This window comes from Falco naumanni, chromosome 4 (assembly GCF_017639655.2).
Source record: "Falco naumanni isolate bFalNau1 chromosome 4, bFalNau1.pat, whole genome shotgun sequence".
In the NCBI taxonomy this organism is placed as follows: domain Eukaryota; kingdom Metazoa; phylum Chordata; class Aves; order Falconiformes; family Falconidae; genus Falco; species Falco naumanni.
Window position 1 is genome coordinate 103585101 of NC_054057.1, and position 26259 is coordinate 103611359.

General features: G+C 35.5%; 1 protein-coding gene across 6 annotated transcripts in view; it reads left to right on the forward strand.

Annotated features, from left to right (window-relative positions):
• ERC2 (ELKS/RAB6-interacting/CAST family member 2) overlaps window positions 1–26259 on the forward strand; it is a 521662-nt gene that overhangs the window by 204132 nt on the left and 291271 nt on the right. For all 6 annotated transcript variants that reach the window (XM_040593123.1, XM_040593126.1, XM_040593127.1 and 3 more), the window contains 4 exons: window positions 1039–1176; window positions 9897–10037; window positions 10594–10734; window positions 20550–20743. In XM_040593123.1, the coding sequence (XP_040449057.1) occupies window positions 1039–1176; window positions 9897–10037; window positions 10594–10734; window positions 20550–20743 (614 nt within the window). The remainder of the gene's footprint in view (window positions 1–1038; window positions 1177–9896; window positions 10038–10593; window positions 10735–20549; window positions 20744–26259) is intronic.

Here is a 26259-nt window from a genome sequence, read left to right on the forward strand (position 1 = left end):
TACTATTTTTGTGTGGTAAGCATTGTGGAACAAATTTTGGTTTTATACCAGTGGCATAATAGTGAGTAGCACTGAGAGCATAGAATGGAAGGAAGTTGATTCTTCTGACAGACAATTGATAACATTTTACACATATGATATACCACGTGTCCTGTCTGCATTGTAAGGTCATAGTGCCTTAGAGCCACAGAAGGTGATTGCTGTGACAATCAGAAGCTGTGTGCTTTTATTCAGATTTACTTCCAAAATACACATGGTCCTGTGGACAAGTTTTTGTGCAAAACCTTTCTGACTTAACCACAGTAAATCATAACCTCTTTAACAAACCAGTGTGTTTATGAGTATCATAACAGTATCTTTAAATTCTTGCTAAAGGAAGAACCAGACCTGTTTAAAGCAGTTGTAATATCCAAAATAGAGCGACATATCTTCATGGAGATGAAGAACATGAATGGAAATGGTGGCCTTTGGGTTGTTTGGTGGTTTTTGTGGGTTTTTTTTGGTCTATTTCTGGGTTTGGCTTTTTGAAATCTAAACATCCTGATCTCTGTTGAGCTGAGATTCCTTTACAACAGGGCATCGTGGAAGAAGAGGTTTTTATATAGGTAGGTTATCATCTTTCTTCTTCCTCAGTTTAAGGCTCACTGAACTCGTTTTGCCTCTCCCTTTCTTTGTCCTTCTTATTGCAACTAGAATAATCTAAAGGGGTAATTCCACACATACCTTGAATTACTGAGATAATGCAGTACCTTAAACTAAAGCGATTAATATCAGAAACTATTTAAATAATAAAACACTTGCCTGCGCTGAGTTTTTTCCTATAGTTTATTAGAAAATGATATACTTTAGCAAAGGAAAACAAAATAGAAAGGACAGAAGTAAAAACCTGTTTATATTCTACCATCTAGAAATGGCAGTATACTAAGGCATGTGTATCATGTATGTGATATGTTTATGTTATATTGGTCCTAGCACCCAAGTCCCTCTTTGAATGTTAAGACTAGGTTGATTAATATTATCATCTGCTTTTATTTTCAGATTGAAAACCTACAGGAGCAACTTAGGGACAAAGACAAACAGCTAACGAATCTAAAAGACAGGGTGAAGTCATTGCAGACGGATTCTAGTAACACAGACACAGCACTAGCAACCTTAGAAGAAGCTCTATCAGAAAAGGTAATGTTTTCTCATGGCACAGCATTGTGTGCTGCTCTTGTGGGTGAAGTGTGTCCAGAAAATGTTTTTGTTGGCTGGTCTAACACCTGTAACAAAGTCTATGGGCCTTGTCAGGAAAGCAGGTGGCTCTGTTCTGGTAGGATGAGCAAGGATTCTGGGCTGATGAACTGAAGCAGGACTCTAACGTAAAGAAGGATGTCCTCTTAAACGGGGGTGGAGTAAGTGGCCCAGGACATGAGAAGGTTTTCCCTTAGTCAATGGCATGAGTCATTGTTCTCTAAAGGAACTGAAAGGCATGGACACCTGACTTAAAGAAGGTAGAGTTTTGGGTGTTTTTATGGCTTTATGATCTTGATTACCCTTTTCTTTTATCCTATTAAGTAAAGCCTAACTAAAGAGCCAACAGCAAGTGGTGGTACCAGCTGTTACCTTGGCCTGCTCTTAGCACCATTGGTTTCCTTCACTTAATTTATAAGAGAAACTGTATTTCATAACAAAATAGAGGATTATTTCTTTTCTTTAAAACCAATATGCCTTTAATTTGAAAGCACCTAGCAGAAGGGATAAATCTAGACTGTTTAAATTAGTACCATTCCTACCAGTTTCAGTGAGGTCACGGCTTTTCTTCCAGTTAACTTTGAATACAAGGTAATCCCAGCTAATTTATAGGCCAAAAAAGTTACTACAAGTATCAACTTTTTGCAGCTCACAGATCTTAATATATCTTACTTAAATGTGCACAGGTGAGCACAACTAATTAAAGTATTAAGTGCCATTCTGCAGTGTGTAATCCTGTGATGGTATTTATGACTGTATATGACTTTAAAATGCCACTGTGGTGTCAGCACTAACACCTAAAAGGCTAATGTTGGATTTTTGATTTCTTTGTATGTTTAATCACCTTACTAACATTTGCTTGCTCAACAACAGAGAAAACCAGTAAAGTTACATGCCTTTAACCTTTCATTGCTAATCTGAACACAGTGCTCACCAGTCTCACAGCATATTATTAATAAGTGACACAAAGTACTCTTTAATCTGTGTTTCCTCCTTGTAAACCATCTTTTTCTGGATTAGTCTGTGTTGTCACTTTCCTAAATTGCTCATAGTAGCAGCTGAGAGTTTGAAACAGTCCTTTAACCATCATGCTACTGTAGAACACAGAGTGAGTGCCACACTGCAAACTTGCCAGTTCCCCTGTGGAATTGAGCATGAAGCAGGTTGTCAAAAGCCAAAGAAATCTTGTATTCCATTTTCTGCCTTGGCTATATCTGCAGCACTTCAGAGAAAATACACTTATGCAATACTTCTTAGTTGGGGTAATTTGCTAAGTTGCAATGTGTCTTCAATTGTAATATTTCTCTATTGAAAATATTTAATGACGGTTTGCCAGGGTTCATAGTAGAAGCAGCTAGTGTGGAGGTATCGAACAGTTCTCACTCCCAGAAATACAAAGATTAAGAAGTACTGGGTTAAAACCTAACTCAAATTAATAAGTGGTAATTAGTTGTTTTCAAGTAATTTTGTACCAGTACTATTTTAAAATCTGTTGAAATAAATGTAGACTAATAAATAAATGTTAAAGTTTTGATAATTTTGGAAAAGTTTTGTATGTATCTGAAAATAAAATATTCTGTTCTTGTCAGGCATACAAATTGTGAAATTTTACAAAAGTAAAGATACATATTTTTTTTTATATCATAGTGAAGATATGTCCCAGAGTTTAAAAACTGTACTATAGAATTTCTTTGTATGCATGATAACTTGAAATGTGACAACACTAGGGACCCTGATGGTATGGGAATTTTGTTTTGAGCTTTATTTAATTGCTGTAATGAAGGTTCAAAGTCCAATAAATGATGCTAGTTTTAATGTTTTGGAAAAATTAGATAAACTTAGATCCTTCTCTCAAATGTAGTTTTGCAATTCATGTCTCCCCCATTTGGAATTGCATGGATATATATGAACAGACACTTGTTAAAAGATTAGTAGTTTTTCCAAGTGGAATTGATTAGAACTTACATGGGGTCCCTAAGGCTGAATTTGGTACAAAGTAGTCACTTTGCTTACATACAGTCAGCTGCGAATGGCATCTTTCCTGCAGTGTGTGCAGGCTACTCCAAGACACATGCACAATGAATGCCATGAGATATTTTCCTCTGGCACAGAGATTTCTGTCCTTTTGCAGCTGATGAAGGCAATGGTATCTTTTGTAAGCCAGTGCTTTGGAGAAGTGGCGTGAAGCTGAGTTGTGCTGTGGTTTCTGGTGACTGTTTCAATCACTTATGGAGAGATTAGGTTAGGTGGTAGTCTATAAAGGGAAGTACTCCATATGTTAGTGTTATGCTTATCATTCTATATTACTTCAGAAATGCTACTTTGTTAATCTAAGGAAAAGATACACATAATTATTAAATAATAGCCTTTTTTCCTACAAATGAGCTTTCTAACTTTTAATGTGTGACTAGTAACTGTGTGTTACTGTGAAATCTTTTTACAGTTGAGGAATGATTAGTATATTAGATTTAAAAAAAGGAGAAAATCAACACTGCAGAGTAGAATTAATACGAGCTTTTAAGAAACAAGGTACCTGATCTTAGAGCATTAGACACAATGAGGAGGAAGTTTTCAAGGTAAAAGCATCTCTCTGTATCATTTTGCTTGTTTATTGTGCAGAGAAATCATGCAGAATTTCTTTCCTGTTGTAAGTTTCTTGAAGGTCATGCTTTCAAGGGTAGGATTCTCAGTCTGAGATGTACTACACATTGAAAGAAGCCAGTAGGCATCTTCTAGAAATTCCAAATGAATTATTATTTCTAGCTTTCTTTTGTCTTCTGGCAGCTAAATACCTTGCCAGTTTATATTTACATATGTGCCTCATTCCTATCTGTGTCCAGTTTTCCAATTCATCGAAGCTGCTCTCAGTGAGTAACCTTTCTTATCCCTACTCCTGTCTGTAGTAGCATTCTTAAGACCTACAGACTCTATCAATATTTGCAGTGGAAAAAGTTAATAACTAATGGTGGAAATATGGGGTAAATTTGTACAAATGGGACAAACGAAGAATCCTTAGTTTAGTGATAGTTTCTTATTAAAAAGTGCATCAATATAAATACTTTTATCAATTTAAATTTGTAATGCTGTCAAGAAAGGATGCTGCTTTCATTCAGGAGTATCTGGTTTCCATGGGAATGCATTGTTTGGGTTTGTTTGTTTGTTTTTCCTGGAAATTTTATCAGACCTACTTTGCAGCTATATAATTTTGCTTTATATGCTGAGATTAGACACAGGTTTTGGCTTTACCTTAATTCTTTGTCAATTCAATATGTTTTAGAATTTTAATTTAAAAAATAATGAAAATAATCCCAGAGCATCATGGGAAGGTCTTTTAAAATAGAAATTAAATTTATACCAGTTTCGTTAACCACAATTCACTAAAATTGAATTCAATTGCTCTTCTTGTTTTCTATGAGAAGAAAAAAATATTAAAACATGATCATATGATATGAATGAATTGTGCAGCTGTTTTAAAAGTCCAAAATTCAGATGTTGGAGCATTTATGGTTTTCCTGCATTGTTCATGAAAATACTCAGATGGAGATTTTGGCTCTGAATTAGAAAATATGGCTCCTTATTCTTCATGAAAACAGATTTTTTCCAAGTATCTGTCTCTGATTTTCTTTGATACTTAGTGTTTAGGTAATTACTGTAGACATCATAAAACAGCATCAAAATTTCCTGAAATGGACTTCTTTTAATCCTTGTATATTTCTGGCAATATTGCTGATACACTTTGTTCTCTTGTCAGGAATAAGAAATAAATCAGCACAACTTTAGTCACTGTTAAATGAATTAACAGGAAGAGGTATTTATTCAGTTCTTTACCCTGAGTCTGGAGTCTCTCCTAAGCACTGAAAATTCTTAATAACAATAAAAGTTACATTGCAAGAAACAAAAAGTATGTTTACTCCTATTAAAAAAAAAAAATTGAAAATCAGAGTAAGCAAAAGCGCTATCGGCTTCCTTGATGCTTTAACAACAAACTTTTCAAAAAATATCTTGGCTCTTGGGCTGGGCCAAAGCAGCTCAAGAGGTTGCTTTCATGAAGCTGATATTTATAAAGCTGGTCCTACTGTAGCAGCATACAGAAGATAAGCAACTGAGTATGTCTGATAATAGAGCTATATGCTGTGGCAAATCAGTTCCTGCTTCTGTGATAAAGTGCAAATAGATTAGACCTGTGAGGTCCTAGATTAGTGCATAAGGAAAGCTCACAAATGCAAATAAGACTGAAACAAGAACACATTGTTGGGACTTCTGCAAGTTAGCTGTTAATCAAGTAAAACATGTTATATTAGGGCCTTTTAACAGGTTTTTGGCATTTAGCCTTATGCAGCTGACAGATAAATTAGTCTTCCTTTGTGATTGAGAAAAAAATTATACTGTTCATTAGTAAGATGAAATAGCGTTATGTTTAATTTGATATAGAAGAAAAAGACCATTTAGGTAAATAAATCTTCAAGAAGGAATTGGTATAAGACTAAGTCAGAATATAACTAGATGGATTCTGAATGTTTATTAAACTATTCCACTTAGCAGAGGTTGGCATTTCAATGTTAATATTCAAGGAATTAAGAAATTAATATTATTTTTAACTAGGAAACATCTTGAAGTTATTTAGTATCCCATAGAATCATAGAATGGTTTGGGTTGGAAGGGATCTTAGAGATCATCTAGTTCCAACCCCTTGCCAAGGTCAGGGACACCTTTCACTAGACCAGGTTGCTCCAGGCCCCATCCAGCCTGGCCTTGAGCACTGCCAGGGACGGGGCATCCACAGCTGCTCTGGGCAAACTGTGCCAGCGTCTCACCGCACTTACAGGGAAGGATTTTGTGCTTACAGCTAATCTGAATCGACCCTCTTCCAGTTGAAAGCCATTACCCCTTGTGCTATCACTACATGCCCTTGTGAAAGGTCCCTCTCCAGCTTTCTGGCAGGCCCCTTGAGGTACTGGGAGGCTGCTGTAAGATCTGCCTGGAGCCTTCCCTTCTCCAGGCTGAATGACCCGAATTCTCTCTGCCTGTTTTCATAGGAGAGGTTCTCCTGCCTTCTGATCATCTTCACGGCCATCATCTGGACTCAATCCAATAGCTCTGTGCCCTCCTTATGTTGGGGACCCCAGAGCTGAATGCAGCACTCCAGGTGGGGTCTCACCAGAGCAGAGGGGGAGGATCACCTCCCTCGACCTGCTGGTCATGCTGCTTTTGATGCAGCCCAGGATACGGTTGCCTTTCTGGGCTGCAAGCACACATTGCTGGGTCAGGTTGAGCTTCTTGTCAGCCAACACTCCCAGGTCTTTCTCCTCCAGGGGTGGTGGTGGTGTCTCAATCCATTTTCCTCCCAGTCTGTATTAGTGCCTGGGAATTACCTGACCCAGGTGTGGGACCTTGTACTTGGCCATGTTGAACTTTGTGATGTTTGTACAGGCCCACCTCTCAAGCCTGTCAAGGTCCCTCTGGACTGCATCCCTTCCCTCCAGCGTGTCAACTGCACCACACAGCTCGGTGTCATCAGCAAATTTGCTGAGGGTGCACTCAATCCCACTGTCCACATTGCCTACAAAGATGTTGAACAGCACTGGTCCTAATACTGACCCCTGAGGAACGCTACTCATCACTTGTCTCCACTTGGACATTGAGCTGTTGACTGCAACTCTTTGAGTGTGTCTATCCAGCTAATTTCTTATCCACTGAGTGGTCCACCCGTCAAATCCATGTCTCTCCAATTTACAGACAAGAGTGTTGTGTGGAGGACAGCGACAAAAGCTTTGCAGAAGTCCAGGTAGATAACGTCAGTTGCTCTTCCCTTATCAGCCAACACTGTGACCCTGTCATAGAAGGCCAGGCACAGAGGTGAGACTGACTGGCCTGTAGTTTCCCAGGTTTTCCTTTTTTCCTTTTTTAAAAGTATCACCCTTTTCTTACATAATCTTTATAGCAAAAGCCAGCTAATAGTAATTTTTTTTAATTTATCTTTTTAAATTATTATTTTTAAATTTATTTTTTTCAAATAGTATATTTGCTGGTTTGCCATTTGTGTAATGACCTGAAATCCTGCCAGGTGTGAGTCAAAAGGAGATTTTGCCATTGTGCTGAATGAAGCCAGCAGTCGTGTACATCTGCAGTTCCAGGGGTCTCAGTGCTCAAGCACCTGATACTGTCTTGGAAACAGATTTAATTACAGATAGCCTGGTACCTTTAGTTTACCTTTATCTTTTTTATGGTATGCAGTGGAACACGGTATGTCATCAATGTGTATTTCTTTCAGAATGAAATAAGTAGAGATATATGTTTTATATGAGTAGTGAGCTCTGTTTTCTGTGAAGATTCTTACAGTGACGCTAATTTGGTAATATGTGTGTTCAGTTAGCTAGATTATAAAAGGGAGTCTTTGATGTCATGGGAATGCTGGATGCAAAATGAAAGTAGAACGCAGTTCCTTTGCTTATGCAGTATGAAAGGAGGAGCAGACAACTAGCAGAGGCAGTGGACAATTGTCAGCAGAGTTGCTGATGTGGTCAGTGCTATGAAGGGATGAATTGTGAAAAGGTGGGGAGAGAAACTGAGCAGAAGAGAAACAACCAGTGTTTGGGGTACAGTATCTAGAAAGTGTCTCTGCCTATTCCACAGAACCAGTGAGACTGGAAAAGTCCTCTAGAGATTATCTACTCCAACCCAGCTGCTGAAAACAGGGTCAGGTACAACAGTTTGCTCGGGGTCTTGTCCAGCAGGGTTTTGAATGTCTCCAAAGTTGGACACTGCTAGGATGAAAACCACAGCTTGAGTTTAGGCTCTTTTTTATGCATATCAATGTTGACAGTTGGTTTTTTGAAAAATATGGATTGAGCTTTAAAAAGCCCAGAAGCAATCTTCAGAAGAACCTCTAAGGCTTGACGAAGCATCATACCTAGTGTATGGAAAAAATGAGTAAATAACCAGGATTGTCTGAACAATATAAGCTTTTAAAAGTACTGTTGCTACTTCAGCTAACTTTGATAATTAATTATTTTTTTCCTTTCATTAAGTTTATTTTCACTAAGTTTATTACAAACCAGAATGGAATGTACACCTGCTGAAATGTTGCTTGCTTTGTAATGTTTGTTGAAATACAATAACCACAGCTGAGAGTATATTGATGTGGGCAAATGTAAACTTTGTGTATATATATGTGTGTGTATATCTGTCTCTCTATATATCTCCAATGTATGTGTTTGTGTATATATATGGCAGTATAAGGAATCATGGACACAGGGTATTAGCATGAGATTTTTCTCTTTCTAATAGTACTAGGTTTCCATCAGTCTTGTCCAGTTCTACGAAATAATATTGTAAGTAATAATCCCACTCCAACTCCTTCTTGGAGATTTCAAGCGTAAGCACAAAAGGGCTTGAATGAGATCTGTGAGTATGCTAATGGTTGTACCTGAGCCATGCCACTGGTAGTGTACAACTTCATCAGTCAGGATGCAGTTTGGTCCTGTATAGGTTTAACTTTCCTAAATGATATTGCTTCCACTGCCCCCCGACTACCACTTCCAAAATGATACTGGTAGTTCCCCTGACACTCTGCTTAAGTTGACCTATTCCAAATTCAAATGCAATTCTAGCAGTTATTTTACTTCACCCTAAATATTTCTCTCTGATTAATTTGCATCCTTTAAGTCAGGGGTCCTCAAACTTTTTAAACAGGGGGTCGGGGCGCGGGTGAAGTGGCAGGAGCCCATCTGTGGCTGCTTGGTTCCCCCCCTCACCCCCCGGCGGGGGGGGGGGGGGGGTGTTCTGTAAATACCGGGGGCCAGATTGAGGACCCTGGGGGGCCGTATCCAGCCCACGGGCCATAGTTTGAGGACCCCTGCTTTAATTATTGGTATAATGTTATTTTGAAGAATTTAATTAAAGCTTAATAAAACCATACTACTGCATCTACTTTTTACATTTCACCCTTTGAATTCATCACCCAATCCTTGACTGGTGATCAGTAATCCTTATAATAGTAACTGGAACTCAGCAGAATATTTAAACACGTTTAAATTGGAGTTTAATTGTGTGTAGGGTTACTGTTAGTTAGATGGAGAAATATCTTCCTTTGGATATCATAAATGGTATCAGCATACTTTTTCTGTCTTGGACAACCTTATTTTATTTTTTTTTTGTCTGCTGAAAATATAACATATAAACTGTTAGTTACTGATAGTTACTAAGTGTTTGATTTCTAATTAGATTCGGAACCCTGAAAAGTTCTTGTTAGCACTATGGAAGCTAGTAGCATTCAAAAAACATAACTAACTTCAAGCTGAGTAAACCAGTCATGGATTCTCTGTTTTGAACTTTATTACAGACTTCAATCACCTATGAATACAGGAAATACAATACTGAGATTAATAACTTTCCATATCTATCACAAGACTAAACATATTCATATCAGTATAGATATTTAATGAAATTCTGTATTATGTTGCTCTTGTCAAGTATTCAGAACCTTGAACTGGTGCTTTTGAAATCAGGGGAAATCTTTCATTGACTTTAATACCATTAACTTGGTCATCTTCTGCTTCTGAAGGTTGATTTTTCTGAGTGCTACTTAATGTAAAGAAATCTGATTCTGTTTTTTCTTAAGATGATTCCCAACTTTTCCATTTTGTAATCCTTTCCTTTGTTAGGAAAGAATAATAGAGCGCTTGAAGGAGCAAAGGGAGCGAGATGACAGAGAAAGACTTGAAGAAATAGAATCTTATAAAAAAGAAAACAAAGACCTGAAGGAGAAAGTAAATGCTTTACAAGCTGAACTGACAGAAAAAGAGGTCAGTCTTTTCGGTAAAATCTATGTTCTTCTATCTATGCCACTATGATGGAAGAAAGTGCGCTAGGATCACCCTTCGATCATTTTAAGTACTGGAATTCTGACACCTCAGTGGTCAACTTCTGAACTGCTATTTTCTTAAGCATTTTTCATAGTTCTCACTGTTTTACGTAAAATATTGCTTCAGTTTTTGCGTAGTTGTGTGTCATCATCCATACTTTTCCCTTTACATAAGCCTCCTGTAAGCTCAAATATTCCATGGTTGCTCCTGTTTTCATTTGTCAGTAAGAGCAATAGACTTCAAAGTAATTGTACCTACAGAATATAATGTCAACTTGTCTATATTATGAATGTTTCTATGTTTCACTCCATGCCAGCTCCTGTGGTTCCAATTGGTTGTATTCTCAAAATGGTGTCTTTTGCTATCAATGCTTATCTTTGTGTCAGCTCTTCTTGGGAAAGGGGAGGGGGAACAGTATCCAAGTGATTACTAAATTGGCAATAAGTTAGTGTCCTGGTGACTAGGAATTAACTTTTTATTCTTGGTCATTTTTCAGTCTAGTTTAATCGATCTCAAAGAACATGCATCTTCATTGGCATCAGCAGGGCTGAAAAGAGACTCCAAACTTAAGTCTTTAGAAATAGCCATAGAACAAAAGAAAGAAGAGTGTAGTAAGTTGGAAGCACAGTTGAAAAAGGTAAGTTCCATCTTAAACAAAAACAATCAGAAAAACAAAAATCAACATCCCACCCCCTCACTTTGAAAAGATGCGCTTATTTACTCTTCTGGAGTAAATCTAAAATCTACCCCTCTTGTGCTGTTTGGTGATGCTTGCATCAAATACTGTAAATTTTTCTTACAAGGCTTGTACTAAAGCCACTAATGAGCCTCAGAAAATATGCTGAATACCTATATGAGAGAATTCTGAGAAACTGCTACAAATAGATGAGCTGGCAGCAGGACATTGGAGGGAAAGTAGAAGGGCAGAAAGAAATTATCAAACCAGCAATTTGTATATATATGGATTTATATCGCTGTGAGAAGCAGACTGAAATGTTAGTAGCACGGGAAAAAATTAAAGGCTCATCCAAGAAATGCTGTACTTCCTAATTTAAAAATAATCTGCTTCCAAAATGGAAACACTAGCTAGGTTTTATTTTAGCATTTTTGGGCTTTGCTGGGGAACATGTTTATGATAGTTAAGCAAAATAATACATAGCTTATCTCAGCTAGTAATTCAGTATTTCTATTCAGCAAGTAGTGGAAGCAAGCATTTAAAAGAAAATGTACAAATCCTGCATTTTATAACATGTTTTATTTAAATTGATGTATTAAACCAGTTTTTTTCTTAAATGATTTGCAAGTTTGTTGATGCCTTTTCTACCATATGTTGTTTCTTTTACCTTTTTCTGTGTCATTTGGTAATGTCTGCTCTCATTGTTCAAACACCTATCTCATGACATATTTTTGATGGGTTTAGGCATTATGTTTGCCTCCTGCAGTTCATGACTAAGTGTATGTCAAACATTATTTCTTTTATATTGATATCTAATGCTTCACTTTCTAGAAAAGAATATTTATTTCTTCTATGAATGTTACCACCATTAGGATAATATTTACACTCTTTTTACCTAGGGTGGAGTAGTATCCCGCTCTGGGTTTAAGCATTGTTTCAATAGCCTTACCTGTGAAGAAGGTGTTAAAAAGTATAAAGGGCACCAGAGTGTAAATCTTATACTTCTGTTGTTATTTAATTTAGGATGAATATGTGCAATTAGGTGCCTATGCTACATGATAGTTGTGGAGAGGAAGGAAGGGAATCTTTTTCAATAAACATATACAAAATCTTTTAATGGAAACACAACTACTATAAATGTTTGATAGCTTATAAGTGCTATTGAGGTCTAAATTAAAATATCTAAAGAACTTATTTCTTTGGAAATCCTTTATTGTGTTTTCTTTTGTTAGAAAATGTGGGGTTTTTTTACTTTGCACTTCACTACAAAATATACTTCATTACAATCTGAAATATCTTGTTTTCTTAATTTAAAAAAATAGTTTATAAACCCCTAAAAGCACAGATCAAAAAAATAAAATAAATTAAAAATAGTCAAAATCCTCTTGAAGAACTTGAAATCCTAAGTCAATCTTTTATGACTGTACATATAAGCACATCGTACAGTCATGGAAAAATAAGCACTTATAAAAGTCCGAGAGTGTCTGGGACATGTTTTGTATAGAAAGGGAGTATGTTCCCTGTGTATAAATACAAAGGATTATTAAATGAAAGTTGAAAACATAATAGTTTTATTATATCATAAATATAGCATAAAGCCCCAATGGAAATTCACCCAACATTTGTAGGAGACGAGGTATTTCCACAATAAAATGTAGTTACAACCTTCTTTGTGGGCATGTTTAGTTGAACAGAACAGTGACTGTTAATGATAGTAGACTCCAAACAGTAATTTTCAATTCACATTTTCTCTAATAAAATACTTTATGTTCAAACCTGTAAATATCCTGTGTTAAAAGTAATTGGTCCCCAGAAAACTACCTTCACCATGTTTTCACTCCTTAGGAAACTAACTGAAACAGAAATCTGGGTTATTCTCGCATATGTCTGAGTTAGAGTAGGAGCGAACATCAACATAGTTCAGAGTAAATTAACCGGCATGTCCCGTAAGGGTGCTTATGTATGAACATTAACCGCGATGGAAGCTAGAAGGAATGGGCACAGTTTATATCTCTTTTTCAGAAGTGACTCCAAGGGGCTGTCTGTTACTCTGGGAAATTTGAACACAGCTTACATGTAACTTCTCTCTAAAAATGCCATAGAGGAGGCACTTTTCATTAAACCCACTGTTTTAATTTTATAGAGTAGACACATTTCAAAAAGCAATAACGAGGATATTCATAAAGAGTAATTATTCATGTGACTGTGCTATATGTTGGTATACAAAATAACATTTAAAACCATAGACATGCTTATTAAACTTTTTGTGTCAGAGATTATGGATTGAAATTCATAAAACTAAAAAAAAAATCATAAAACCCAGAAGAAGGCTCAATGCTTTTTTTTTGGCCAGAATTCCCTGGACTTTTTGTTGACTCACTTTGTATTGCTACTAGTGAAAGACCAGCAAGAATTGCCTTATAGGTAGCTAAGTATATATATGTGTGCGTATATATACAGAATCTAATTATCTGCTATAGAATTTCCTCTTGTTGTTTTTCATTCTTAGATTTACTTGTTTACTGACATATTGCAGTTGCTAAAGTACTTTTTGCCAAACTGTACTGTTCAAAAGTCATTCTGCATAGAAAATTCAGTCTTGTGTTAAACAAAAGGAAAGTAATAAATTTAATGATACAATTTAATTAATCTTTTATTATTGCCATCTTTGAAGCTTTGGTGATAAATTGCAGCCTCAGCCAAAAGCACTTCTCGTGATTCATTGCTTGCGACCAGCACTTAATGTATCATCAAAAGTGGACACCTTTCTTTATTTCATGGGTTATTTAACTTGAGAAAGGGAAAGTAACACAAACCTTAAATTTCTTACTCCAACTATTCTTTTTTTAGGAGCCAAAGTCAACGTTTATGTTTCCCCAGTGCCTCACACTTTCACCAAGGAATGTTTAGAATCTTAAATTTCTACTTTTTTGTGACAAGTTCTTCTGTGCAAATGCACTGGGTTTGTTGAGCTAATGCTGTTTTCCTGGATCTTTCCTTCTTTCCCTGTCTGTGCTTCACTCCCTTCCAACTTTGCAATGTAGCAAGCTGAACAGTTGTTCAATCAGATGTACAATCCAGTAAGTTCTTTTTTGAAATGCCCGCTGTAACATATGAAAGCATGAGGATCCATTACCTCACTGTGTTGTGCTCTTCCTCTGTGGAGCTTTGCAGAATACTGATGCTCACTATGCTATATTCATTATATCCAAATAAATGAACTTTGTGGACTTCAAGGCCGTGTTAAGAATATGAAATGTATTAAATAGGTACATACAGTATTTCTGAGAAAAGAAACATCCTAGCCTTTAGGTCCTCAACTTCTCCATTAGAAAAAGCATGCAGATGATTTTTTATTTTTTGCTTTGCTTTGCTCTTTAATGCCTCCTTCTGCAGTACTTTATTTGATCCTTCAAACTTAAATAACTTCTAATTAATTCAGTATATTGTGACTGAGTTGAGTATGTGAATAATATTTAGGAAGTGACTGGTACTATTTTCAAAAATCCATATGAATAAATTAGTTCAGATCAATTTTAATCATAAAAAGATTGTATACATTCAGCATATATACATCAAGAGTACGGAAACATTGTATTTAATTGAAGAAAATGCTGAAATATAAAATGATGAACGCAAAGGGCAGTATTTGGAAAAGCCAAAAGGTATTACTTGGGCTTGTTTGGCATTATTATTTTTGCCAATGTCTGATTTAATTGCACAGAATCTACCCTTTTGACTTGACTGTGTTAGTTTTTCAATTTGAGGAAGTGCAGTAACAGACGTTCTCTCTGCAGAGAACAGATTTAATTTGTTTGGCTGAGACTGTTAACGTTTATTGTGCAGTGAGCATCGCAGGACAGAAAATATGATGTAACTGTAACAGCAACTTACAAGCTATAGTTTACATAGTAATCATAGTTGGAATTACCATGTAATTGGAATAGTATATATAGAAGAACTGGTTAACTGGTTTTGTAGCTAGAGTAATGTGATACTATGCATTAGGGAAGGTATTGCCTTCACTGAAGTCAATGGGAATTCTGCCATTAATGTGAGCAGAGCAGCATTCCAGCTTTGGAGTCTATCATTGCCAAGTTTTGTAGCTGCCTACCATGTAATGGGTATGTCATGACTTATGTATGAGAAAAGAGAGTCTGCCAAATGTGCTGTGTTTACTTTTAAAGTTGTTGGTTAACTTTTTAGAATCCAGTTATAAATTGATAATAACATAAGACCCGATGAAACCCTTTTTTCTGTATCATCTTGGCTCACTTCTGTGGTAGTTACGTTTCTATTCATATCATTTGCACTCCTACTGTGCATGTCTATTCAGACAGGAGTCTGATTTGTGTTAGTTTTTCTCTTGATTTTCATAAATGCTTTCCAGTCATTCTTTCAGTATTAGTTATTCTGCTCTATGGAACTTGTTTGTTACTTCCTTGTAACTTATTGTTATAACTTATAACTTGCTGTTATTTGTGTGCAGTATTCCAAAGTCAGTAAGTCCTTTTTTTCTTCCATTTTTTTTCTGCCTTTACATGCTTATTTTTCACAAGGACAGCCTGTTGGCAGTTCTGAGATAATGAATGCAAGATCCTTTCCCTTTGGCACTAGGCAGCAATTGTAGTATATCCATGAGACAGGTTTTGTTAAATAAACTTTTCTTGCTCATTTTCTTTCTTCTGCTACTTATTTATCAGTCTACTTTTAACAATGTAATGATGCTCTTCTTCCCCAAAACCACCTAAGATCTTGAAATGAAATTGTGATTTGATTGAAGCCAATGCCAACATATTCTTTGAATTTTACAAGGGCAAGGTTTCACCGTTGTTCTTTGAGATGGCGTAATAGCAGTGACTTGAAATGTTGTTTTCTTTGTACTGCAAATCATTATGATACTTACTAGAATGTTTCCTTGCCATTTTTTTTTTTTGTTTGTGAAGAATAATATTATAAGAAAACCAGATGGCAATCTAATCTTAAAGTACTTAAGTTTTAATGCTCTTGTGTTTACATGTCAGAGAAATAACAGTCAATCTGGGTAGACCTCTTTTAGCCCATGCAGTAATACAGCATTTTTTGTGTGGTGGAGTGTGTTTTTAGTATTGTCACACAAGTATCAACTCCAAGACTTTCATTTATCACTGAATCTAATGTTTTCAAAGTACAGCAATGGGTAGAAGTGTTTTATTCTTACAGACATTTAGGTACCAAAGTGGAGATGGCATGGAAGGGGTGCAAATGCTGCGTACTCTATAGCAAATGATTTAACAATATATTCACCTGTGTGAATAAGATGTGAACAGAATTGAGCACAAATTTCTTCATGTTTTGAAAGGTTAACTTTTTGAAATATCAAATAATTTCTTGTGCAGAATTGATTATAAGAAGTTATATAATTGTTTTTCTACTGTAATGAAAATATAATGATGCACTTTGGAGTTCAGATGAACCTTTTTCTGGATAACAAAAACCATAATTTTCCAAATACTCCATCAGACCAATGGCAGATTAAATTTAAAGTACATGCAGAACCCACTCTCAGTTGCTTAGAGCAATCCCTGAAGTTAAATTAGAAAAATCTGAATTTTAAGACTACAAAAAAGAAGGTGACAGCAATTTTTTTTTATTACTGAAAGTAATAAAATTTGAAGGATCTTACGAAGTAATTTTTTGCATGTAAATTCTGCTGTTCCATTTATTTTTTATAAAGTACTTTGTTGATTTCTGTGTATGTTTGTGCCTGAAGCTTTAAAAATGAAGTTCTATATCTATCCATCTATTTCTGTTATGCAGAATAATGTATGCATGGTTGTACCATAAAATTGTAATAGACCAAATAATTCACGATGCATGTCTATGCCACACTATTATGGTGTTTCTGTAAGAAATTTGTTGTTTACATAAGGCAATGTTACTTTACTTCTAAAATATTTGTAGTACTTATTAAGGAAATATCAGAACAGATACATAATTACTATAAAATTAGTGAAATTCTAATGGTAGAGTGATATGCTATTTTTATTGCATTGTAAAAATAACATATAACAACACAGTCACAAGACTGACAAACAAAACATAAACCAAGTGTGCTAGTTTGAGACTCGCCTAATCTGCACATATAATTATTATCATTTATAGATATAAATTAAGAGATCAAGTACTTTGCTGCTGAAAGGTATGCATGAACCAGTTACTTTTACCCTTAAAAGCCCCATTAACACAAAATGTATTCTTCTGAAGAAAACAGAGAACTTAGGGAGAAAAAGGGGGACAGAAATTAAAAATAAGAATAGAAGAGAGGACAGCAGGTATAGGCAGGGGCTTTCTGATTCATGTGATAACCATGCAGCTTCTGGTTAGAAGTGATCCAGAAGTGATACAGATACAGAAGACTGTAAAAAAAGCCAAAGAAATCTGCCCTGTCCAGCCAGGAGCAGGGTCAATATCAGCTGAGCTGCTTTCCATCTCTTTCAGGCCTACTGTTTGACCTCAAAAGTCAAGTTCCATCTGTCGACAAATCAGCCCTGATCTGTATTTAACAAATAATAATAAAAAAAAGTACCCAGTTCAAATCCAAACACGTCTTTCAAAGCTGTAAAATATAATAAGGCTCTTATAAGTAATTCTGTGCCTTTGCCCTGGGAATGTCAGATAGATTGTGCTTTGCTCTCTTGTCATATCAGCAACTTTGTTTATAACATGAGGATTCCCTTGAAGGAACTCATTGCAAGTTAGAGTACCACCTGCAGAAAGCTCTTTTTAAAAAATGTTTTATGTTCTTGCTCTCCCTTCTTAACTAACTTTCCTTTCCTTCTTCATTAAGGCAATGCCCTAGTAGAAATCTGATTCCTGTCAATAATCCAAGAATAGTCTATAGGAAGTGCTAGTAAAAGCACTGGTGGTTTGCAATACTGGGATTTTTGTATTTTTTTTTTTTTTAAGATCAAAATAATATGCTTGTCTTTGAACTGAATGCTTATATTGATTTGTATGTGACATCATGGGTAACAGTGGTGCACCTCAATACCCTGTATAGGTTGGATACTCAATCGCATTGGATTTAATCATACTTTACATGTTCCATTTTGTGTTGAAAACCATGGGAAAACACCTCCCACAAATATGGAATGGCATGAATACCACAGAAAGCAGAAGAATTGAAAATACTTTTGCAACTCAACATTAGCTTCCTTAGCATGTGAATGAGCAAAGATTATAGGGCTAAACTAAATGATATAATTTATATCTATTATTTCAGGTGATTTAGTTATAACCTGTACAGTAGATAATTTGTTCAGTACATTTCTGAGCTGCTGTGTGACAGGAATATTTTATGACAGTTGAACATCTGGTGCTTTGCATTGGTGACAAAATCATGTTCTTGCCCAATTATGTATTTTCATTGTAGAAAGTCCAGTGTTACAATGAAAAGCCAACACCCCCCAAAAAAAACCCCAACCCAGGCTTCTTTGTCTTCTGCATTGCTTCTTGTCCTGGGTTAAAACTAGGGTAGAAGAACATGGAGAAAAAAAGCCTGGGCTGAAGCTTATAGTTCCTGTATGCTAAAGTGAAGAAAAGACTGGTTAGAGGCAGGAAGGTGGGTGTTTTGCCTGTTGATAAAGTTATGGATGCAAGGCGGGTAAATAAGAGAATTACATACTAAAATAAACAGAAGGGAAAGAAAGGTGATGGTAAAGAATATGAAAGAGTGGTAATCTCTAGAGGGGGTGTGAAATTCTGGATTTACCTTAGGAGAGGAGGAGAAATCTGAGGAGCAATAGGGAACAACATGCTCTTTGCATGAGTTTCCTAGTATCTTAAAGGTGGGAGTCGAGTTTGGTTGTGTTTTTTTTTTTTTTTTTTTTCCTAGACTGAATTTACCTTTCATGACCTATAGAACTATTCTTTTTTTCCTTTGAAAAAGAACAATTACTGTTCATTTTGGAGAGATAAAACATTGTCAAATATCTTAATAGAGTTGATGGAAAATTAGTTTGCAGCTGGAAATTGGTACACTCTCTCACATAATTGGCCCTGAATCTGAGTATTGCATTTACGTAAATTACAAAGGTAGTTGAAACTAAATTTCTTGACACAGTTAACACCTGGTATAAAATAAATAGAGATTTATTTTTAAAGCAGGAAGATTTATGAGGATGAAAAGGAATCTGTTGCTAGCATCTCACCCAAACTGTGAAATCAAAATTCTCTTTGGATGTCACCTTGAAAAAAACCTCTGTGTTAGGGAAGCCCTGTATCTGTGTGGAATTCATGGCTGGAACACACATTATCATCCGAAATACAGAATTTGAAGAGCAAAGCCAGCAGGTTTAGTAGGCTTCTCATGTCATTCCCTTGGCTTATTTTGGTAACAAAATAGTTCTGACTAAAAATCTCACAGTAGGATAAATAACACTTAAAATGTACTATCTTTTTTCTTACTATCCTCATGCTTAAATAATATGTTACATGCAACCCCTAAGGTTCTTCCCTAGTAATTTTGATTTTCTGATTGTTGTATTTGTATTAAACCCAGACTTGTTCTTTATTTATACAGAAAATTTTAACCATTGCAAAGAATATGAACCTCCTAGTACCTGTAGTTTATAATAATTCTTTCCAAAACACGCATGTTTTATTTTGATCTGCATTTCTTTCATTGCTTGCTTGCATTGTCTATTCCCTGAAATTAAGAAGGATAAGTTAAGTCCACGTCTTCTCTGCGTAATAAGATAGTTGGAGGACCTTCAGTTCTAAATGTTCTGAATTTCTGTAAAATTCCTCTATGTTAAAAGATTGTTATCTGAATTTTCTATGTTTAATGTGCACTGCCTTAAACTACTTGTTTTTTCCTTGCCTGCTCTTTCAAGATGCCAATTAGGAATAATGGGAAGCAAGGGGTAGGCTAAGCATTGCAGTGCATTGTTGTTTCCATCTGTCTGTGATTACTCCAGCCAACAGTTTAAAGCACTTGATGCCAGATCATGCTCCCATTGAAGTTAATTAGGTTTTTGCCATTAGATTTGATGGGAGTAAGATTGGGCTCTGCACTGTTGTTGTTGTTGTATTCATTGCGTTCTTTCTTGTCTGTGAAACTGCCACCCATCCATGCATGTGTTTGCCAGGTTTGTGACGTTTTCACCAATGGGCTTGTTCTTCTGATGTTTCAGGTTAAGTATGAACGATAAAAGAAAAAGGATTATTGGGTAAAATGTCTGCTGAAAGCAACTTTTTAGTTCGTTAGTTTGTCTTTAGAAAATGGTACTGCATAAAAAGAATTTCTTTTAAATTTTTCTTATTAAACTGCATTTGAAACATCTGGAGTTATAGATTACAATATGTATATATATGTATCTCTGTATCTGTACATATATATATATATACACCTGGGGAAAGAGAGAGAATGTGATTTATTAAGAAATTGCCTATATATTGAAACTCTTAAAAAACTTACTGTGAATTAAATTAAATGAATTACAAGGTGATTTTTAAATTTAAAAACACCCTTAAAATATGGTTGCATAAATATGTTAAAAAAACCTTAAGAAATCCCCTGCCCCTTCAGGATGATAGCACTTGACTATAATTCTAGACGACGAAGATATTTTCATTCTTTTTTATAATGCTTCTGTAGAAAATATTTTCAACGGACAGGAATACCCATAATCCTTTTTAATGAAAAATTTGAACTCCGAGACTGAAGAAGTAAAGCTCTTAAAGCTCTAACGATTATTGTTATCCTTATTTTTTTAAAAATATTGATTCTGAAGGCTCATGAGGCTGAAGAGGAGGCACGGATGAATCCAGAATTTGCAGACAGAATGAAACAGCTTGACAAAGAGGCATCGTACTATAGAGAAGAATGTGGCAAAGCTCAGGCTGAGGTTGACAGACTTCTAGAAATACTGAAGGAAGTAGAGAATGAGAAGAATGACAAAGATAAGAAAATTGCAGAGTTAGAAAGGTAATTCTTATATTGTCTTACATTGAGTGGCATTTTTATGTACTTGATATTTATTGCAGAGCAGAAAAGACTAGAATATATGTTTTAATAGAATATTTGTTATGTTTTGTAAAATTGAGTCAGAAATGAATAGCTAGCTGAGAGCTGCATCTCCTGTCTGGTGACCCTGGAACTATTTAAGATTTCCACTTTTTTAGTAATGTCTGTAAAGGGAACATGTATAGGAAAAGCCATATGCAGTTTACAATGAGAAGAACCCTCCTAGAAAACCTCGTAGAGGGAACAAACCTGTCTATCTAGTGACTGGTAAATAAAAACTGTCCCCACACGTTTCTTCAGTGTGAACAGCATCACTAATCCTCAGAGGTCCTGAAAAGTATTGGTAAGTATTTCTGACCAGCCTCATGACTATAGAGAATATAATAGAATAATATAGTATGTAGTACAGCACACTATAGAATATTAATAACTGTTTCTCAGTGTTTCTGTAGTCTTTGTCTGCTTCAGCTGAGTATTTTCTAATGTTGACCAGGTGGTGTTTATCTTAATTCTGGGAAGGTTGTACAGTCTTTACTTAATGGAGACAGGAGGATTTTCCATTTGCCTCACACCCTTTGTAATGATTATTGGAACCTTCTCCCATATGGTATACTGCAATTTATTTGATTGATAATACATGTGGATCTGTTTTCTTTGTTCCCTTCCTGTACTTACCCACTCTTAGGTAAATGAAAGAAGGAATTTTATGTTTTCAGATATTTTATAGAATTGTTTTCTACTGATCAAGTCAGAAGAAAAGTGTTTCACGGTTCCAAAAGAGAAGTTTAAGGGATCTCATTGTGATTATTGCTATAGTTCTAGCCAAGATACAGCAGCACCTTGTCCAATTGGGGAGAATTACTGTGAAAGAGGGGAAGATCTGCCGGAAATGTTGGCTACCTTAGGGGAAAGAAAACAGCAAGTTTGGAAAGGAAGATGCAGAGCATCTTTGACTGATGATGACTTATCATTCTTCACATTTACCTGTTGCCAAAACTTATCTTTCTCTGCAGACATTTGGCAAAGGTTTAATAATGATAATGATGAATAGTATATAGTTATCAATCAAAGTGTCATGAGAACGGAGACCTCAAGTTTGAAGTGGAAAAAGATTTGTACTCAAAATAGAACTGAGTATTTACATGAGGACAACTTTAATTAGCAGTTACGCCTCTTGACACATCAAAAGATGTTTAGGGTTTAGGATAGTCTAGTGTTTGCACCAGTTTTCATATGTAAAGTAGATAGTAGAGGAAGCTAGTAATGAAGAATGGTCACTGTGCACCGTGACTGTGAGTTCTGCCTGAACTCTCCAAAATCTTAAAGCATCATATTGGAAAAAGATAACGTCATCAGTGAATTTATGTGGTCAAGAAAGTGCTGCCTATTCCACCCACAGGGGAATGTACTGTAGAGGCAATCACAGACCTAGGCTTGTAATATAGTGACTCCAGGTGTGACCAAGCTGGTGGGAACTGTATAGTTTTTACAGAAACAGTAACTGACATCCTCATTGGGCATAAAATATACTGAATTATTGTGTGACGGTAGATGCAATAGTAGGCATGCTAAACTTTTGTTCAAGAGGATAATCTTAAGAGATTTATTAAGTAGCAGTCACATGTGTTGAAATAAGATTGAAAGATGAACATGAAGCTTGTGATCTAAGATTTTTAGCAAATCTTGATTTGATTTCAACATTTTGTATAGAAAAGAGATAAAGAATCAGTATAGATCAGTAGACTTACTTGAATTAAATTGAGAATTATTGATTACAGGACAATGATTACAAAGAAACAAGGAACCAAGGGATACAGAGATATTGCTATGGCTTTGTCAGTACAACCTCTTACTGTACTGGGTTATGTAATGGACATACTTTTCTATTTTATATATATTTTTTAAAAAGTGTATGCACTTTTATCAGTGAAATTTTGGGACACCAATTTCCAGTCTGTTATTGTTGATGAGGTGGTGATTCTGAAATAAATTTGGTTCCACTGAGTAAGCACAGACTTTGAAAAGTATATGCTATACTTTGAATGTGATGAAGTATTTAAGCTTTGCTACAAACCTTAAAGTGCTTCTGTAATGCTTACAATGAGATCTCTCTGGCATAACCAGCTAAGGACAGTAATACGTTGCAATTTTTGGGAATCATCATGTTCCAAGATTTGTCTTTGAATTCTATTAATTTTAATACAGTTTCTTACTTGATTTAACATGTACCGCGTTCATGTTTAATTCCAAATTCCTATACAAGCAGTACATGTGTTAATTATTGTAAACTAGGGTGAAAAAAAAGGACTTACATAAAAATTATCTATTATTGCTTTCATTAACAGAAGTTACTGCCTTTACTTGGTAATAGTCTTAAAGCTACTTTCTAATGCGCATAAGCAAAGGCACAGATTTGTTGATCTGTACAGTAAGGCTAGCAATCTGCAGCGATGTAAAGGTGTAATAGGGAAGTATTTTTAGTGAGTTGGTATCTGACCCTTCTTACTATTCAGGCTCACCTTAGATTTCTCTAAAATTTAATTTATTTTTTCTCCCTCTTCCTTATTTTCTAGGAACATTGGCCTAAAGATTAAATCTGTATATAACTGTGTCACCTGTTGGTGTCCCTAAAGAGGGAACTTTGATGTTGAAATTCCCCTTTCTAGGGGGTTAGGTAGAGTGTAAATTGCTGTAACATTTTATGAAGTGCTACTACTTTTTCTGCTTGTAATGACTACTTGATTGGCTCATTATTGAAGGGAAGAGGTGGAGCCAAAGCTCAGTTTACTGACTTTATGGGAATAAAGCATTGTGAAAATGACTGCAACTTTAACAGAAGTATATTTGAAAATGTTCTTTCTTTCTTGTCCTGCTGTTTTGTAATTCATGTAATGTGCTCTAGGTTGCTATTATCTCTCCTTACTTTTTCTCCTTGTTTTTCTTGCTCAGAAGCAGCATATCTTCAACATCTCCCCTAACCTGAGATGCAAAGGTATCTCTGGGGTTTTGTAGGAAAACAAATGCTCTTTTGTAATTTATTTGTTGGCTAATAGCTTGCTGGGATCCATGTTCACTGCTATGCCAACATCTTTATATTGCAAGATAGTTGCAACAACATGAATTCTCAAAATTTATAAACATTAATTTCTGAGAGAGTTAAGATCTCGAGTACTGCAGGCTATGGTATTCACAATATTTTTATATTCACATATAAGTTCAGCAGCATAATGAGTTGTACTATAAGAATCAGGTGTACTGTGAAAATTATTTTGAAAAATAAAAATGTTTGTAATAAAGTTATAATTTACAAATTTAAACAAGAATTAAACCAAGATGATGAATACTAATGTTCTTCTATGTCAGAAAGTATTGACACAGGAAGTGTCAAATAGTCAAGGGTAGAAATATTTGCTTCAAGATATGGGCAGTTAAATTTGTAAGCATATGCTGTTTGGTCAATGAACATTATTAATAATCCCGAAGAAGATTTCATATGAATGGTAACTTTTATGGTTTTGATGTGATTTTGTTGCCTCAGACAATATCACATTTCTGAGTTGCATCACTTAAGAGTCGTGATTCATACTGCTCATATATAAAAACACATTGGTCCGTTTATTAAATTACTGCATATATATTTGTATTTTACAACTTCTTATAACTACATAGGAGTACCAATTCCTCCTCCTATACTAAAATTGTTTGATAACTTTTATTACATCTTTCATGATTTATCTGTATTTATAATAAGAACAGGTTAAAATAGAATGCAATATATCCCAGCATAATGTAATTTCAGTAAACTTAGCTTGATGTTTTTCTTTCATTTCTTGATGAAGAAAATATGGTTTGCTGTTTGTTTGGTTGGGTTTTTTTGTTTGGGTTTCTTTTTGATGGTGTAAACGAAACTGGGTGAGATAGTCATCAACTTAGATTTCAGTGTGAAGGGCCTAGCCAAGGAGAGGTACCCGCAGCTGGAACGGAACTGTCAGGACTGAAGGACTATTTTATTTAACGCCTTTATTAATGGCGTCAGTATGAAAAGTATGTTTGTGAAATATGCTATGGAGATTGAATCATAAAATGAAATGAAATGAAATTGACAGAAAATTTGTGATTGTGAAGTTAAGACCAGTAAAATTGCCTGCTGTAAGCTGAGGATAATCCTCCATACAGCTTAGGAAGAGAAAGATTAGGTAAATTTGCTTATGGCAGTGTCATTATGAGCCATCTAAATAATGAAACAGACATCTAAATAATGAGGTGTGAATCCTGATATGTCAGAATAAATGTCTGCTGTAAGGACAGGAAGGTATTAATGTCATCAAGCACTGGCAAGACTCTATGTGGAACACTGCTGTATACTTCTCATCAGTCATATTTGAGAAGGTTGAATTAAAACTGGAAACAGGTGCAGAGAGGGCTGGTGGGGTAATGAAAGGAATGGAGTGCTCATGTCACAGGAGGAGTCCAAACAACAGCGGTTTGTTTCTCTGGCAAAACAAGCAGGGATGCTTGTTCTCTATAAATATATGAAGGGGTAAGCACTGTGGTGAAAGAAGAGTGATTTCAGTAACAGAGTGTTGGCACATAATAAAATGGATATCAATTATCCATTAATAATTTTAGGGCAAAAAGAGAAAGAAAGTGATGAGAGCGTAGTGTAGATTTCAAAATCTTGGGTCTGCTTTTCTCCAGTGGTATGTTAGATGATCAGTCATTTGCTTGGTTGAGTGTAGCTTCTCAGTATAACTTCCAATATTAAAGTTCATTTTAAAATACTATACTAGCTATGAGACAAAAGTTTGGGTTTTTTTGTTATCACATCTCATATGCAGTGGTAAATTTTGGGTAATAACGCTATAGATGATGCACATTTAAGTTCCTGGTGTGTTCAGACTACAATTAACTCATTCTGAATTGGGTTGGATTTGAATTCTGATGTCTATAAGTCCACACAGCACTGATAATTCATTGCATAAATGACAAAACATCAGCATATGGATTAATTGTGTTTAAAAATAAAGGTATTTTTTTAGTTTTTTTTAAATTTCCCTTTCAAAAGTGAAGGAAAAACTGTGCATTAGTGACAGTTCTAAGGATTAGTCTAGCAGGGATTTCTTTTGCCTTACCTGACATGCTCTTTCAATTAAAGATTTTTTACCAAGTAAGTTATCAAGCATCAGAGTATTTTCAGTGATGAAGAATTAACCTTCAGATTAAAGAAAAAAATTGCTGTCAGCATTAGAAGGGGCTGTAATTTCTGGGGGTGGGGGGGCAAATCCCTGTCTTTGATTATTAGGTGCAGTGCTTTGTGAACTTCTAGATGGTATCTTTGAACAAGCTGCCAAATTGTTTAACTGTTTTGGCTTTCACAGGAAGACCTGATGAATGTGGGTCACCAAACCTATGTTGGTTCAGAGAAAGACTTCATGGTATATAAAGAGATATTTGTGTGGCAGTGAACACTACCAATA